At 37.6% G+C, this 18,949-nt stretch overlaps 1 protein-coding gene across 1 annotated transcript in view; it reads right to left on the bottom strand.

Annotated features, from left to right (window-relative positions):
* Positions 1-731: 731 nt before the first annotated feature.
* The window catches only part of IL13RA1 (interleukin 13 receptor subunit alpha 1), a 59,164-nt gene continuing 40,946 nt past the window's right edge, over positions 732-18,949 (bottom strand). Inside the window, exons 9-11 of the mRNA XM_045817594.1 lie at positions 17,680-17,776; positions 14,799-14,883; positions 732-3,351 (exon numbers count right to left, since the gene is read on the bottom strand). Coding sequence (XP_045673550.1) covers positions 3,259-3,351; positions 14,799-14,883; positions 17,680-17,776 — 275 coding nt within the window. The 3' untranslated portion in view covers positions 732-3,258. The remainder of the gene's footprint in view (positions 3,352-14,798; positions 14,884-17,679; positions 17,777-18,949) is intronic.

Below are 18,949 nucleotides of genomic sequence, written 5' to 3'. Positions count from 1 at the left end.
AGAGGCAACCACACATTGATGTTCCTGTCTCTCTCTTTCTCCCTCCCTTCCCCTCTCTAAAAATAAATAAAACCTTAAAAAAATGAAAAGTTTCCCGTTAAAAAATAAAACTATACTTACCTGGAAGTAGATTTCCAGAATCTTCTTGGATCATTCAAGATAGTTAACAGGACTAACCTAACCAAGATCAAAACCCCCTGTATACATCGTGGGGTCTGGATCCTGTGAAAACTCAGTCAATAACAAATGTGGTCTGACTCAACCCAAATGAGAAAAACCCTCTGTGGTATTCAAGCATTTTGCTGTCATTATAGAAAATACGAAACTATATCACCTTCTCTTAAGAGGACAGCTATTGAGAACTGATTTTGTTAGTCTCAAATCTAACTTGGTAATGTGATTAATTTATAACTAGGGGGTCCCCCTTCATGTATACCATGACAGCTTCCTTAAGTATATTGTGCTGTATTTTAAGCCAAATATTAGAAAGCACCAGTTTCCCATTTCCCTTATTGACATATCTATAGTTTATCAAATACTTACATTCCTTAGTGCATGCCTTATCAGAAAACACAGCTATATAGAGAACAGAGGGGAAGCTTATAATAAATGAGTATAAGATAAAATAGCTATCTTGGAATTTTTCACATTTATTCTTTAACTCCAATTTTTTATGCCACCCACTCCTCACAATACCTTTCCCAAAATAATACCAAAGGAAAACAATTGGGTGACATATAAAAAGACAATATTTATTTTACTCAAACTTTCCTATAAGAAGTTAAACACAATAATCCCTAGTTGAAGTTATTACCAAAAATGTTAACATTGTTTCACATATCCCTTTAGTGCCCAGATGAAGAAAACACTTATCTCAATGCAAGAATAACAATAAAAATTCTTACAGTAGGTTTACTTAAGTATACAGAGAAAACAATCTGTATAGGTTAGACATAAAATAATAAATGAACATACTAGTTTCCTACAGGTGATGAGAATCCCACTGATGTACAGGGTAGGAGGGAAAGTAGGTTAGCAGTTGTGAGTACGTGAAACACAGTTTATTCTTGTATTATTATTTATTAATTATTGTATTATTTTCCATATGAACAACTGTAAACCTACTTTCACTCCACCCAGTATTAAAGTCTCCAAGAGCTCCCAAGACCTGGGGATCGCTTTTCAACAATTATAAAACAACCATAGCTAGCTACTCCCATAACTCACTGCCCCCTTTTCCCTCAACTATTTTACTACTAAAAGAGAATGGAAACAAAATACAATTTATACACTCCCAGGACGCTTGATAGTCAGCATCCCATGCTTGGGTAATAAGAATATCAAAGCACCCCCACCAATGCTATTTAAATAGGGTAACAGGAAAAATGGCTTTGGGTGAGGTATTTCAGTGTTTTGCTTCCCAGAATTATAAAATACCTGGCTAGGAAGAATCTCATTCCTACAAAGGAAAAGTAAATATGTTTTTTACACAACAGTAGAACAAAGTGGAACATTCATGCCTGTCTCCCAGCCTCAATCTGATCTCAGAAATAAAAGCACAAGGAGGGAACACCTTGGCATCTACTCTTGCTCTGGATGCCAATTTTCTCAGAAAAGCCAGGGACACTACACTCCTCCTCTGCAGTGCAAGCAGGTTGCTACTTTTCCCCAAACTTGTGAAGAGCAGAGATCTCTGATCTCCCATCCCCTAACAGCAGGAATTACAAGTAGTGTCACTTGATTAATACAAATGGGTGAATGTTTGGAGAATGGGTGATACAAATTTGTCAAGTTCCTACCCATAATCTGAGTCTATATGTGTAAGGAGAGAAACACAGGGTGTGGGGGAGGGCACTATCATTTCCATACTACTTTAAATTTGGAGTAAGTAAGAGTAGAGGGAATATATATGTTGTGGAGATGAGTGAGAATGGAACCCTAACATATGCAAAAAATGCATACAAACGTTGGAGCCTTGGATGCTGGCTATCTATATAAGCCATAAAACCTACTAATAACTATTTGTGACAGTAAGGAAAAAGAGGAAAATAAAACTATTCTTTTTACCAAGCAAACAGCAAAATTCTAAGTGAAGATAATATCTCCTTTCTGTTTAGAAAATATGTAGAGAAACAGTAAATGCTGAAAACCTTCAAATAAATGCAGACACATAGAAGTTACAAAATATGCAAAAATTTGTCACTGTCTCTCAGTCTACTCACAATTTACCTGAGCTGCAAATCACTCCCTGCTCCTCTAGGTGTTCTGAGTAGATTTATATTCTAATATCTATTGAAAGGTGAAAGACTACAATGAGGGAAAAGGGGAAATCAGGTGTGGGAACAAGGGAGTTGAAAGGTCTGGAAAATGACTGGTGAAGAAAAAGAAAGTGATTAAGAACTGAGGAGTCCCAACCAGACTGTCCACCTTTTAAGGGATATGTCTCACCCCTGGGCGCCTAGCACAGTCTGGACACATAGAAAATACTTGATTTGAGTAGAGGAGGTGAAGAAAAAAAACCAATATATCATTATAGAATGCAGTGGTTCAAACTTTAATACCCAATAAGTCATTCTGTCTCTGCTGCTCTTAAAAGCCTGCAATGGCTTTGAAAGGTCCTGGTAGCAGAAGCTGCCTCTGCTTTGTCTGTAGGTGTCATCATCATGGCCAACCAACACTGATGTCTGGGCCTTTCAAAGCAGAGAAAAATGTTGCCAAAGGGACGATGATTCCAGCCTCTTAAGTTTTAATAGCCACAGACATTAATTACTGGGATCCCAAACAACAGATAACAGATTTTTTTTTTCAATTATGTTTGCTAGATCTTCTCTGTGACTCAAGTTTGGCATTAGCAGTTGCACCCAAAAATGAGTTCCCTCACAAATAAAATTTGTTGGTATTGTTTGACACAAATGATACAAAGCAGGCATAGATCCAACCCTCAGGCTGCTGTCACAATTCTTGATAAGATCGACTCTACTGTCATCATCACTTTTTGCTTTGTCTCCTAGTTTGTAACCTTAACAAAAGATGCCTGCTTTTATAATTCATTGAGAATAATTCCACTCTCTTCTCCAAAGGGCCAATTATTTTTAGTTTTTCGTACACAACAACATAAAAACCTGTGGCTCTTAGGAGCTGCCTGTTTTTAAGTAGTCCAGTAGTTTTGGTTTCCATTTAACAAGTTCCCAGATAACAAGTGGAGAATGGGAAGAATCTTCACAAAGTCAAGATGAGGGTTAAAATAAATTATCCCTATCACTGAGAGGTTCTCTTCAGGTTTTCTATCAGCACTACAGAGTCAGTTTCTTCTTTGGTTTGCTTCTCATAGATGTCATACTTCTTCCAGTGCTGGGAAAAAAGGAGAAAACACACATGATGACTTTTCTAAATCATGTTCTTTCCCTGAGTACTCAAAGCCAATGCTTACTTTTAGCTTTGTGTGCATAGAACCATGAGCCTGTTATGTTCTTTTTTTTAACCTAAGAATCTTAATTTATTTGAAAAACTAATTAAACAAAACAATCAGGAATTAACCTTAAAGAGGGAAAAAGAATGGGATTGTTATTTGACATTGAATGGTTATCTTAAAAGATATACAAATCTGGACATCTCCAAAATTAAAAACAAATACTTCTGAAGAAGAATAAAAGAGTGGCATACTTTTCTTACTTCAATTATTTTTACCTTTATTTTCTTACCATTCAAATTTGACCATTGCTTCAGAGATATAATAGTTTCAAAAGATCAGCCAGCACCTTAGTAAATGGCAATATGAAATGTCCCAAAAGTCTTAGTGCAGTGAAATCTTTTGAAAGATCCTGTATTAACAGGTCCATGTAACACCATTTGCTATAACAGTGAATCATGCATAACTTAAGCTCATCCTGAACCCAATTTGAGTGGATCTCTTATAGTAAAAGTCAACACCCTGGTCCTTGCCATCTTTACTTACAAATCAAGGAAACGGGTAAAACCTGAGCTCAGTCCCCTCATCTGCACAAGAAAGTTGTTAGACTAAACCAAGGTCTAGCAAACTATGGTCTAAGGGCCAAAGTCCATAGGCCACTTGTTTTTGTTCATAAAGTTTTATTGGAACATAGTTACATACCCACTTGTTTCTGTATGGTCTATGGCTGATTTCATGCTACAATAGCAGAGTTGAGTTGCTGTGACAGAAAATTACCTCAGAAATGAAGACTAAGCTAGAAGGAATGCAAAAGCAAATAAACACAAAAAATAATACCTTAAAAGAAACAGAAGATGAAAAGGACTTTTTTAATAAAAAAGAAATGAAGGTGATAAAAATTATTCAAGAGGATGTGGCAAATATCTAGAAAAAGAAAACCAGAGAACAGAATAACTAAAATCTGTAAGTGAAGAAAATTTTACTGAACATTTTTTTAAAACTCTGAAACTACATACTGAAAGGGCACAACATATACCTTAGAAAATTAACCCAGGGTGACCACCAACATTAAGACATATTCTGGTAAAATTATTGGACTTTGAAAAAAAATCTTTTTAAAAAAGATCCTATGTATTTTTAGAGAAAGGTGAAGGGAGGGAGAAAGAGAAGGAGAGAAACATCAATGTGAGAGAGAAATATTGATTGATCACCTCTCATAGGTGCCCCGACCAGGGACAGAACCTGCAACTCAGGCAATATGCCCTGAACTGGGAATCAAACCAGTGGCCTCTCACTTTGTGGGATGATGCTCAACCAACTGAGCCACACTGGTCAGGGTGGCAAAAAAATCTTTTGACAACCAGGTGAAAAACAAAGTTTTAATACAACCAAGTGTTTTAATACAGAAAGGAAATTATGTTGTCAGCAGACTTTGGCAACATTTTATGCCAGAAGAAAATGGAGGACACATTTAAGATACCCAAGGCAAGAATGTGTGAACCAAAGATTTTACATCTAGCTAAAATGATTTCTAATTATTAGTAGAGCAAACTCCATCAATGTGTAAACATTTTAGGAACTGGTCCCATGAATCCTTCCTGAGAAAACTTTTAGAGCTTCAAACAACCAAAATGACTGGAGTGACATAAAGACATCTAGTAAGCATCAAATATGTACCCACACAGATGAGGGCTATAAGGGACATAATATAATATATAATGGCCACCTGCACTGACAGTGTAGATACTGGACAACTTTTAAAATAGGGAGAGAATGGGGAAGAACAAAGTGGAAAAATTGCTCTTTTTAATAATCATTAAAAATTATTTGATAAGTTGTCCAAAGTTCACAAATTCTTTATTAGTTTCACCTATTTGTTTCCCACCTGTTAAATCCAAATAAAATGTAATATAAGCATCTTATTAAAACATTTTATGTGGTTGGTTAAAAATGTGGAGTAGAGAATCAGGATGCCTGGGTGCAGATCCCAGTTCTGATACTTGTTGGTTAAGTTTGGATCCTACCACTGCTATGCACTAGCAGTATTACACATAATCCCCTGGTGCCTCATTTTCTTCATCTGTATAACAGAGATAATAACTACTGCAGATGGGGACCAATTAATAAGTAAAGTGCCTCGAAAAGTGCTTGATACATAGTAAAAATTCAGTAAGCATGAACTATTATCATTATTGTTCGTATTGCTGTTATGCCATTTACCAATAAAAGTACTTTCATTTCTTTTTTTTTCCAAAACATTTTATGTATCCATTTTTAGACAGAGGGGAAGAAAGGGAGAAAGAGAGGCAGAGAAACATCAATGTGTGGTTGCTTCTCATACACCCCTTACCGGGGACGTGGCCCACAACCCAGGCATGTGCTCTGACTGGGAATCAAACCAGCAACCTTCTGATTTGCAGGCCAGCACTTAATCCATTGAGCCACATCAGCAAAGGCCAGTATTTTCATTTCTCTATTTTGTTCACCTAACATTAAATATGGTTATGTCTGAGTGGTAGGATTAAGAGTGACTTTATTTTTCTCTTTTGATTATCTGTATTTCTAATTCCTCTACAATAAATATGTATTAATTTAAAAGAAAATGTTTTCATTTTTTTAAATACACCCTGAACATTATACTTTCCTTGGTTTCTGGTCATGAGACCCAGTACTTAGCTGTACTGGACAGGAATAAAGCAATCTGTTTCAATGAGGTGCACACTGCAGCAGAAAAGGCTTCTGAGGATACATTCATTCTTTCAATTGCCTTGTTTCATTCCTAAAACTTGGATTACTCTCATTTTCACCCATCATCAATCAGTATCATGGCCTTTTGTGGAACACTGCTTCTATGACTATGGGCACGTGAGGTAAAAGGAACAAATGGAAAGGCTCTGACGTATTCTTCAATTTTGTAAATTGTATGTCAGTCAAATTTTAAAATTACTCATAAAAAAATAAATCCACAAAATTACCAGTTCACAATTCAATTCTCACACTCCTGGTTTTTTAAACAAGGTAATCAACAATAGAATAGTGGCCAAAGATGAAAAATATCATAGATGAAAAAAATCAGTGGTTAGGAGGCTAACACAACTGACTTCAGGTGCAAGTAATCTAATCCTAGAAAAATAGTGTGTTATACAGGCTTTTGTATTTTAAAGAAATAAACAAATCTCATAGCATAATGGAATATCAATTCTCAATTCAAGAGTACTTTCAAGATTTGGTTATTTCCCACAGTGAATTTTGTATAGAAGTTAAGTGGGTTTCAGGGACCTAAGTACCATGCAAAACACTGGCCTTCTGTATACAAGTGAACTGATTACATGCCCCAGTCTTCTTCAGATCAACATTCACAGTAGGAAATTGTACAATATAAATTGAAGGTCCCCATGCCTTAAGATCATTGCAGCTTCAAAAAGAACTGTTGAATGTGGTGTGGAGGGGGCTAATTTGGTACCATTTGATATGGCTAATAATCCAACCCTTCACTTTAAAAATTGAGGTAAAGAATAAAACATGTTTCCTGCCTTTCTAGCCAAAACTTAATTTCAGAAACAAAGAGTCCAGTTGATGACTGGAAGCAGTACTTTATAGAAAAGTGCCAGCTTATAAATGTAGATTAAATAATAGATGAGAAAAAAATCATCACTACACAACCCCTAATGAAATTAGTGATTCAACTGGCATAAAAACATTAACTGAAGAGTTGACAGGGCACTTACATAACACCATACAAATTACCATCAGGTCACAAGGGGGAAATAAGTGTAGATGGCAGGAGGGGTCAATCTTAGCCTTACTAATGGTGGGACAAGTGTACAGTATCTGTCTCTTGACAGTTGGGAAAAATTTAAATATGGACTAAGTATTAGATGATATGAAGAAATGAATAATTCTTAAAGTATGATCATGATGCTTTGACCATACAGAATAGTATTCTTAGTTTTTAAAGAGATATGCTGAACTTTAAAAAAATCAGCAATATTTGCTGAAGTTTTTAAAGAGATATGCTGAACTTTAAAAAATCAGCAATATTTGAAGTCAACTCCAAGTTATAGAGCTGCTTTCCAATTAGGAATGCAAAACTGGCACAGTACTGAAAATATATTTGGTTTCCAAGAAGCAGGGAAAGAATAAATAAATATTTTGTGGATGAAACATAAACACAGATGCAAAGGAGAAGCAATCCCCTGTGTGCCCCCCTCTCCCAATATGGCCAGCAGCCCAATTACTCACAGAGAAAAGGCAAAACAGCAAAGGAACAGAAAGAAATGCTGTTGGCCAAAATGTTACTACAGTGATGAGCAAAACACTTCAAAACACTAGAAACCTTAAGAAAAACTATGCAGAAGATTCCATTTATTTGTGGCCACGCCTAAATAAGATTTTTAAGAAACATTATTGGTGTTTAAAAAGGACATGGATTATTTCTTTGGATTATAAGTCAGTAATGGGCTATAATGGCTTCTTATTTAGGTTTTACAATTATTTCTCTATGTACTAGTCCTTCAGAAATTTCTCTGTGAGCCCCAATGTCCCCATCTCTCAAATGAGGAGGCAGGATTAGAATCTAGAGTTTTGAAAATTTATAATTAAAGAAATATAATTAACCATGTAAACCTCCACCTTATCACATGACTCTAGGACCACGTTTATTCTGTGATTTGATGATTCTAGAAGTAACAGGATTGCTGCCATGTAGAGAAAGAAGATTGTTTATTTGGTTAAAAAGGAAACATGGAAATTCTTTCTATTACCAATATCCCCACTAGTATTTTTCTTATACTTTCAGTATTTTTAAAAAGATTTTATTTATTTATTTTTAGAGAAGGGAAGAGAAGGGAGAGAGAAAGAGAAACATCAATGTGTGGTTGCCTCTCATGTGCCCTCTACTGGGGACCTGGTCATCAGTCCAGGCATGTGCCATGACTGGGAATTGAACCAGTGACCCTTTGCTTCACAGGCTGGTGCTCAATCCACTGAGTCACACCAACCAGGGCTATATTATACTTTTAGTTTTAAACACTGATTATATTTCATGGTCTGCAACTATCACAAACAAAAAATCAAATGCTTTTCATGGTCCATCTTGTTAGTGTATCCACCTCACCAAATTATAGCATCATCTGACTCACAGTGACAACATATTATTCTCTAGACAGCAAACTGAAAAAAAGCAATTTTCCCTTTTCTGAGAAAGATAATTGATATGATTTCGCTGTCAGTGTTACCATCATTCATTCCATCACCCAGGCTTGAAATCCTGATTTTTTTTTTTTACTTTCTCCCCACCTTTCATGACCCACACACGGTCACCAAATCTAATGAGTTTCCTTCAGTGTTTCTTGCATCAACTTCCTCTGCTACCACCTTGGTTCAAGTCCCTATCACCTCTCAGACCTGGATGACTACAATATTCGCTGTTCCCTTAATAACTTATGCAAGGCTTCTTTTTATCATAAAAGTAACACATGCTCACTATAGGCAATTTGGAAATTTCATAAAGGTAGAGACAGAATGATATCAATTGCCCAATGGGCCCAGAGATGATCCTTTTGACCCATTTCCAACCAATCATTGTTCTGCGTAAACATTCATTCATTTTTTTCTAATTAGGATTATAGCCCTGACTGGTGTGGCTCAGTGGGTTGGGCCACATCATCCTGGAAACCAAAAGGTTGCTGGTTCAGTTCCCAGTCAGTTCCCAGCACATGCCTGGGTTGCAGGTTCACTCTTACGTTGGAGCACCTTTGATACACAACTGATTGATGTTTCTCTAGCACATCGATGTTTCTCTCCCTCTCTTTCTCCTTCCCCCATCTCTAAGAAACAAATACAACATTTTTTAAAAAATTAGGATTATAATACACTATACATTTACGATATGTTACTTTTATATCATGAATGTTTTACTATGACATTAAATGTTTTTGAAAACCTAACTTCTTAAAAACTACTTTCAATTGTTGATGTTCCATGGTTTCTAATTCTTCATGTTAAAAACAAATGTTGCATTGACCATCCTTGTGCCATTGTTAGATTATTCCCTTAAAAAGAGATCCCTAAATGTATAATTACAAGACCAAAAATTCTTTTTTTATCCAGTGTATACAGTATTATTATTCTGCAAATATTAACAGCTTAACAATGATTACATGTCCTTTTTTTGTTTAGGTTTTTATTTCCAAAGATAACTTTCTTATCTTTATATCTGCTTCCTCTTCTATGTACCTTTGATTAAGTCACCCCAAATTCTCCCACAGAAGTGTATAACTCTCTTAATATATTCAAATAGTCAAATAATGTCAGTTTTATTTATTTTGTGGACATTTTGATTCTTGTTACAATTTACCAAGCTGCTCTCCAGCAAGAATATATACCATTTTACAGACCCCTAGCAGTGCACGAAAAGTGCCAGCTCCTCACCCACTTGGTTAACACTGCATATTATCATTTTTTAGAAATTTATTAGGCTGGAAATTTATATCTCATAAATGCTTTAGTTGGCATGTGTTATGTGTATTAGTGAGTCCAAACATGTTTTCACAGATATTGGGCATTTGTGTTATGGAACTTTGACAGGCCTTCATTCTGCTAAGAGGGGTAGTAAACCTTAAATGCCTTTTAGGGGTCTGAAACTATACTGGGAATTGGGAATGGTAGGGCCTGAGATGAACTGGAGAGTGTGCCCTGCTCAAAATTCCAAAGTAAAAAAATTAAATACACCATGGTGCCCAAATAAAACACCTATGGGGAAAATTCATGACTAGGTTCCCAGTTTGCTACAAGCTAGTGCCTCCCCTCTTTAGTCAGAATTTAATCTTCTCTCCTTTTGTCAGAATGGCATTCCTATTACTTTCCTATGTAAATTCAGCAATAGTGTGATCTTTTTGTCAGAATTCCTCTCTCCCAATTTCTATTTCTATCATACAGAAGCTTTCAAAGGGGGTAAGATGCTTGAGGACAAGCATTCTCTCTTACAAAAGTCAATACAGCATAGTGGAAAGAAAGATTTCTAGAATCAGACAGTCCTGTGTCAAATCCCATGTAACCACCTACTAGCCTTGCTGATGCTGCATTTCCTCATTTGTAAAATGGTACTAACAGCCCCGGCTGGTGTGGCTCAGTAGATTGAATGCTGACCTGCAAACCAAAGGGTTGCCAGTTCAGTTCCCAGGCAGGGCACATGCCTGGGCTGCAGGCCAGGTCCCCACTTGGGGGTGCATGAGAGGCAACCATACATTGATGTTTCTCTCTCTCTCCCTCCTTTACCCTTTCTCTAAAAATAAATAGACATCCAGAGAAAACATCCAGCCAAAATAGAAGCATAAGTAGATATGCTTTGCTTCCTTGCACAACCAACAGAAGGACAACAACAAATTTAAACACAAAAAACAACCACCACTGCCAGAAAACCAAACTGTATGGAAGTCTGACAACCAAAGAGTTAAAGAAGAAACATTCATCCAGACCAGTAGGAGGGGCAGAGACAGGCAGCCAGTGGGGAGAGGACATGGGGCAAGGTGACAGGCCTGGCCAGTTCAGGCAGCAGCTAGCACACTTGTTGGTTCCACATTCATGTGCGGATAAGCCAGGAGGAACAACTGGTGAGTGAAACAGACAACATAACCTAGGGTTCCAGCATAGTGAAATAAATCCTCAAAACTTCTGGCTATAAAAATCTGTGGCAGTTGCAGCAGAGGGATAAAATCTCAGCCTTACAGGAGAGTTCGTTGGAGAGACCCACAGGGTCCTAGAATGTACACCAGCCAGGGAATCAGCACCAGAAGGATCCAACTTGCTTGTGGATAGTGGGGGAAGTGACTGAAAGTGGAGTGAGAGCCAAGGAAGCAGCATTGTTCCCTCTCTGACCCCTCCCCCACGTACAGCATCACAACACAGCAAAGTGGGTTGCCCTACTCTGGCAAATACCTAAGGCTCCAGCCCTTACAAAGTAACAGCTGTGCCAAGACAAAAAAATATGACCCTAATGGTCAAAACTCCCCAAAAAAGGACTAAGTGACAAAGAGATAGCCAACCTATCAGATGTAGAGTTCAAAACACTGGTAATCAGGATGCTCACAGAAATGGTGGAGTGTAGTCACAAAACAGAGGAAAAAGTGAAGGCTATGCAAAGTGAAATAAGAAAAAATATAGAGGGAACCAACAGTGACAGGAAGGAAAGTGGGACTCAAATCAATGATTTGGAACAGAAGGAAGAAATAAATACTCAACCAGAACAGAATGAAAAACAAGAATTGAAAAAAATGACAAGAGGCTTAGGAACCTCCTGGACAACTTTAAACATTCCAACATCTGAATCATAGGCGTGCCAGAAGGAGAACAGGAAGAGCAACAAGTGGAAAAGTTATTTGAACAAATAATGAAGGAGAACTTCCCCAATCTGGCAAAGAAAATAGACTTCCAGGAAGCTCAGAGAGTCCCAAAGAAATTGGTCCCAAGGAGGAATACAACAAGAGATATCATAATTAAATTACCCAAGATTAAAGATAAAGAGAGAATCTTAAAAGCAGCAAGAGAAAGGAGATAGTTACCTACAAAGGAGTTCCCATAAGACTATCAGCTGATTTCTCCAAAGAAACCTTGCAAGCAAGAAGAGGCTGGAAAGAAGTATTCAAAGTCATGAAAGGCAAGGACCTACATCCAAGATTACTCTATCCAGGAAAGCTTTCATTTAGAATGGAAGGACAGATAAAGTGCTTCCCAGATATGGTCAAGTTAAAGGAGTTCATCATCACCCAGCCCTTATTATATGAAATGTTAAAGGGACTTCTCTAAGAAATAGAAGATCAAAAACTATGAATGGTAAAATGACAACAAACTCACAACTATCAACAACTGAACCTAAAAAAAAAAACAACTAAAACAAACTAAGCAAACAACTAGAACAGGAACAGAACCACAGAACTGGAGATCACATGGAGGGTTACCAGCAGGGGGAATGGGGGAAAAGGTATAGGGAATAAGAAGCATAAATGGTAGGTACAAAATAGACAGGGGGAGGTTAAGAATAGTATAGGAAATGGAAAAGCCAAAGAACTTATATGTACAACCTGCTGACATGAACTAAGGGTTGGGGGGGATGCTGGTGGGGGTGCAGGGCAGAGGGGGAAAAAAAGGAGAAAAGAATGGGACAACTGTAATAGCATAATTAATAAAAATATTCTTTAAAAATAAGAATAAATGGCCCTGGCGGCTGTAGCTCAGTGGGTTGAGCACAGGCTGTGAATCAAAGGGTCACTGGTTCAATTCCCAGTCAGGGCACATGCCTGGGTTGCAGGCCAGGTCCTCAGTGGGGGCCACATGAAAGGCAACCACACATTAATATTTCCTTCTCTTCCTCCCTCCCTTCCCTTCTCTCTAAAAATAAATAAATTAATTAATTAATTAAAAGAAATAAAATAAAAATAAATAAAATCTTTTAAACAATGTTTTAGAATGGTATTAACATCACCTACACCACAGGGTGTTTGTGAGCATTCCAGTAAGGGAATATCGGAAAAGCACTTAGTGCACTGCCTGGCACATAGTAGACTTTTAATAGCTGGTTGGAGTTGCTGCTAGAGTACTTGCACAATTCCCAACCTCCAGGATCTATCACAGTAGCTGTTGAAATGAAGAAAGAGATGAGGGAGTAATCTGAAGGCAAATATCTATAACAATGATTTTCAAAGTCTGGTCTACATACTATCTTCCCAGGATTGGAATCATCTGTGGGCCCCTGGCAAATATATAGACTCCTGGGGCCCATCCCAGACTTGCTAAATCAGAATTTCTAGAGCTAGGGCCCAGGATTCTATATTGTTACAAATATCCTAGGTGATTGTAACTCAACTAAAGTTGAAGCACCACTGGTTGCCATATTCACCTTAGTTACTGTGTACAATCTCTTCCTCAGATAGCTGACTTCTGGACCTACCTCAACCTACCTGCCTGGTAGTGCCGTACCCCTCAGGGTCTGGCAAAGTTATCCACTGTCTGCTAGCATGACTTGGTGTAAAAGTGATTCAAATGAAGCGCCCTTAGCTAGCATGTCAGCCTCCCTGCCTTACTTCCCTAGTTACATATCATCACTGCCACTGTGAATCACTCATCATTACAAGAATTGTTTGGAGACTAAAGATAAATGGAAAACATTATCGATAGTAATACAAATCACTAACACTTACTAAGGATCTATAATATGCCAGGCACACTAAGTGATTTTTATGTATGAAATCAATTTAATCCATATAACAATGCTATAAATCAAGTGTTATTATTACCTCTCATTTACAAATGGGAAAACTGAGGCACAGAAGGTTAAGGAAGTTACTTCAGGTCAAAGAGACGGTAAATGACACAGCAGAGATTGGAATCCAGACAATCTGACTCCAGAACCCAAGCTATTATTTACTGTGCTAAACTACTTCCCTCAATTAACTGCCCTATGCCTCATATTACTAATTTTAGACTATAAAATAATACAGATATTCATTTTATTTGTGTCTTCATTGTTTTATTTGGGTGAATGTATTGATTAGAGAAACTTCAAATTCCTTTGTTCCCATAAGGTTTTAGGTTTTCCAGCTACAGATTCTAACATCAGAGTTTGTAACAAACTAACTGTAACAGTTGGGGTGGGCTTGCTTTACTTCCATGCATTCAGAGGCCAGCTTTCCAGCCAATAGCATGAACAAAATCTATTGCAATTCTGTACCGTATCTTTATAGCTCTCCAAATCAAGCTGTAAAAATTATTCCAAGAGTCAAAAGCCTTGCCTATTGGGCTAGTTTCATAACAGAGGCCCTTCCCACGCATGTTTGGATCAAATATGTCTCCTACCCCAGAGAGAGAATGAAGCCAAGTGCTATGATAAAGTGTTCTGGAGATTTCTTAAATGGTATGCTTGGACTGAGATACATTTCCAATCAGCTCTTAATTAATGTTTTAGATAAAATGTAGTTCCAAATAACCAATTTTGAAGGGTGATTATGACACATGCTACAACATGGATGAACCTTGAAAACATTATGCTAAGTGGAAGAAGGCAGACACAAAAGGGCACACACACTGAAGGATTCCACTTACATGAGGTACCTAAATTAGGCAGATTTAGAGGGACAGAAAGTAGAATAGGGGTTATCAGGGGCTGAGGGTTATTGATTAATGGGCACAGTTTCTGTTTGGGAAGATGAAAAGTTCTGGAAATAGTGACAATGTTTGCACGACATTATAAATGTACTTAATGCCATCGAACTGCACCCTTAAAATTGGTTAAAATGGTAAATTTCATGATATGTATATTTTACCAAACTTAAAACAAATCCCATAGTTTCAAAAAATAAAACCCAATTTGGAATCTCATGAAGTCAGTGCTTACCAGGGTATCATCATTCTGGTCTCCAAACATTTCTTTAAAAATCTTGCCAGGATCAGGAATTGGAGGGAATATAATGATCTTGAGCCTTTAAGAAAATAGAAGCATTTTTTATCAAATCTTTCACCCCATAGAACGTCACACTTAAATACAGCCATGTTAACAGAAGGCTTGGAAAAAAGATATGGTAAAGAAGACATCTTTTATGATACAGCAGTTGTAAAAAAAATCTTTTTTTAAAAAAAGTTTCACTTGTTGATTTTTTTTTTTTTTTAGAAAGAAAGGAAGGGAGAGAAAGAGAAAAGAGAAAACACAGATTTGTTGTTTCACTTATCTACATATTCACTGGTTGCTTCTTGTAGGAGGCCTGCCTGGGGATCTAACCCACAACCTTGGCATATTGGGACAATGCTCTAAGCAACTGAGCTACTCGGCCAGGGCAAGAAATTTCTACATAGGCTGAGAAATCAAGGTCCAAAGAGGATAAAGTGTGGGTGGAGTAAAGGGATCTTCAGGATAAGCAGACTACCTATAACCTACTATTTAATTTTTTCCTTCTTTATTGAGATATAATTGACAAATTAAAAGAGTACAAATTTGGCCCTGATTAGCATGGCTCAGCTAGTTGGGCATTGACCCACAAAGCAAAAGGTCGCCAGTTCAATTCCCCATCAGGGTACATGCCTGCGTTGTGGGTTTGGCCCCCGGTGGGGTGCATACAAGAGGCAACAGATTGATGTTTCTCTCTCCCATTGATGTCTCTCTGCCTCTCTTTCTACCTCCCCTCACCTTTCTCTAAAAGTAAATAAACCTTTTTAAAATTGTACATATTTGAAGTGTATGTATAATGCAATGTTTGATATAGGTATGCATTGTGAAATGATCACCACAAAGTAATTTACATATCCATCATTTCACATAGTTATGACTGTGTATGTGTGATACCCTATCATTTAATAATAATGCTTTAGTTACCATAGACCAGATGGGAGCTTGCTGTTTATAACTTTGAAAAAAATAATCTGAGGACAGGGTACGTTCCTCTTTTATTTTTCTTTTTGTCACTTGACTCATCTATTTTCACTCCACTTTGGTGGACTACCTCATCTTCTATGTCTCCACATACTGGTGTGCCCCAGGGTTCAGCCTTTTGTCCTCTATCTTACTCTCTCTATGAGCCCTTTCTTCCAGTCTTAGGGCTTTAAACTCATTTATATGCCAAGGACTTCTAAAATTCTATCTCCAGCCCAGAACTCTCTTAAACTCCAGATTCATGTATACAACTACCTACTTAACATTTCTACTCGGCTATCTAATAGGCGTCTCAAATTTACCATGTTCAAAACTGAATTTCTCTCCTTTATATTGAAACCAACTCTCCTCCCAAATTTCTCTACCAGAGTAAATAGCTCCAGCATTCATTCAGTTTGCTGAAGCCAAAAATCTAAGTTATGTTTGAATCCTCAATTTCCCCTCCATATCCACAGAGAAGCAGCCATCAGCTGGTGCTATTCTATCTTCAAAATATATCTCATGTCAGACCAGTTCTTACTACCTCCATGGCCAACCATCTAGCCTAGGCTACTCTCATCTTTCCCCTCAAACACTGCAATACCTCCTAAACTAATCTGCCTGCTTCCATTCTTGTCTATTCTTCACTCAGCAACTATAGTGATCTTTGTGGCAGTAAATCAGATCATGTCCCTTACCTGCTTAAAACTTGCCAATGATTCCCCCTTATGCTTAGGATAAAAGCTCAATCCCTGCCATGGCCTACATGATCCAACCCTGCCAATCTCTCTAGCCTCATCTCCTGTTGCTTTCTCCCTTACACACTCTACTCCAATAAGACACACTAAGTTCATCTCCACCTTGGAGGCTTTGCACTGACTGTTCCCTTGGCCTAGAATACTTTCTCTGAATATGTAGCCTTTTTCCCTATTACCCACACAACTTTATACTCACTAAGTGAAGTTGTAGTGTTTATGATTTGTTTTATATACATATATAATTTGTTTTATATATATGTATGTCCCTCCCACTAGAATATAGATAGGGACTTTGTACTGTTCACTGCTTTCACCCCAGCAATGAGGATGGGGACTGGCACATAGATAGGCATTCAATAAATGTATTTACTGAAGGAGCAAACAATAGCACCAGACTAGTTCCTATAGTAAGATAAAGAAAGGAAAACAGCCCTGACTGGTGTAGCTCAGTGGATTGAGCACTAGCCTACAATCCAAAGGGCTGCCAGTTTGATTCCCAGTCAGGGCACATGCCTGGGTTGCAGGCCAGGTCCCTAGTAAGGGTGCGCATGAGAGGCATCCACACATTGATATTTCTCTCCCTCTCTTTCTCCCTCCCTTCCCCTCTGTCTAAAAATAAATAAAATATATATAAAAAAAGGAAAACATTCTCGAGTTTTAATATATGGTATTATATTTCTCAAATACCATATATTACAGACAACTTGGAGAAGCTCTCATTCCTATGGCATTAAGTAATGACCTGATTTGCATTCATACCAGACAGGTCATTTAATTAGTAATGGTCTCTATTTCTAAAACTCCATTCTAACAGCTATCAACTAAGTATCAATAAATTAGGCATTTGAAAGAATAGAGTGAACACAGGTCTTACCAATAATTCTATACACATGCAAAGGGAGCAGGCCTGAGCAGAGCCCTGGGAAACTAATCTAACACTTTCTACATCAGAAAGTGTGCAGAATAATATTGCTTTGCCATGTCATAGTACCAAATGCCAGTTATAATCCAAATTCCTTTAACACACTGGGCAAATGGCAAACACCCACATGGAGTAATAACCTTAGCAACTGGGATAGCACAAAGTGTCAAGTTTGCCTAAGCAGCTGCCTTACCTTTTTAAATAAAGCAGAAGGACTATGATTGCACCTGCAACGATGATTGGAATGATGAGTAACATGGTTGTATAGAGTGTGGCATCGGTCTTCTTACCTGGAAAATGAAAAGCAAACAGAAAGATATGAGAAATCAAATCCTTTCAAAAATAAACCAAGCAACAGCTCTATTAGAGACTAGTAAGATCACTGATATTTCTGCCCTCTACCTCAACCTATTTTCCAAAAGCCTTCAATTATCTTATCTTCTGTTATCTTGATACTGGGAGTGGGGGAGTCCTGCTCTGGTACCTAAAATTCCATGAATCAATGAACACCTTAAAAATGATCTGAAACCAAGATATCTTGACAGGTTTCAGACACTATTAACAAATATGTTATGTCTGTTAAGTATGTCATCTGATTAATGGTGGCTATCTTTTCTTATTGGTTACTTAATACTATTAGAACAATTAAAATCATCCTACCAACAACTACCACTACTACTATTCTTAACTGAGCACGTACTATATGTCTGGTACCATACTAGGTGCTTCTACATACTTATATCTATGCTATAGAGATAGATACTATTATCTCCTATTTATATAGATGAGAAGGATAAGGCTCAGGGTTTTACTGGCTTGTGCCTAAGGGTTTAGTAAATGATAGAGCCAAGCCTCAAATCCAGCACTGTCCATTTCCACAGTGTTTCATTAACTGCCTTGTTACACCTAACACATGAAATATCATATGTCTATTTATTTGCTTATCTTTTCCACAAGAGCATGAACATTTAGAAAGCATCAGGTGTAATATCATAGTTTTAGGTAGCCTCTAAGATGACCCTTGCCTCCTGATATTCATACTCTTGTGTAATCACTTGCCCTTGAGGGTGGGCTGGACTAAGTGGCTCATTTGTGAAGAACTGAACAGCAACAGTGATGAGATGTCATTTCCAAGATGAAGTTATAAAAGATTGTGGGTGTTCTCATACATTTTTTTTCTTTGCTTGGATGACTCACTTGGGGAAGCCAGCTGCTGGTATGTCATGAGGTAGCCTCTATGGGGAGATCCATGTGGCAAGAAACTGAAGAAGGTCTCTGTATTAATTTCCTAGAATTGTTGTAACAAGTCATCATACCTTGATCGGTTTAAAATAACAGAAGTACATTCTCTCACAGTTCTAAAGGCTAAAAGTCCAAAATGAAGGTATCAACAGGGACATGCTCCCTCTGAAGGCTCTAGAGAAGACTCCTTGCCTGTTTCTAGTTTCTGGTGGTTCCCAGAA

The sequence above is a fragment of the Phyllostomus hastatus genome, unplaced genomic scaffold (genome assembly GCF_019186645.2).
Source record: "Phyllostomus hastatus isolate PE091 unplaced genomic scaffold, TTU_PhHast_1.1 phas_scaffold_28, whole genome shotgun sequence".
Classification (NCBI taxonomy): Eukaryota; Metazoa; Chordata; class Mammalia; order Chiroptera; family Phyllostomidae; genus Phyllostomus; species Phyllostomus hastatus.
Note: the sequence above shows the minus strand (reverse complement) of the source record. Positions and strands in the feature narration are given on the sequence as shown.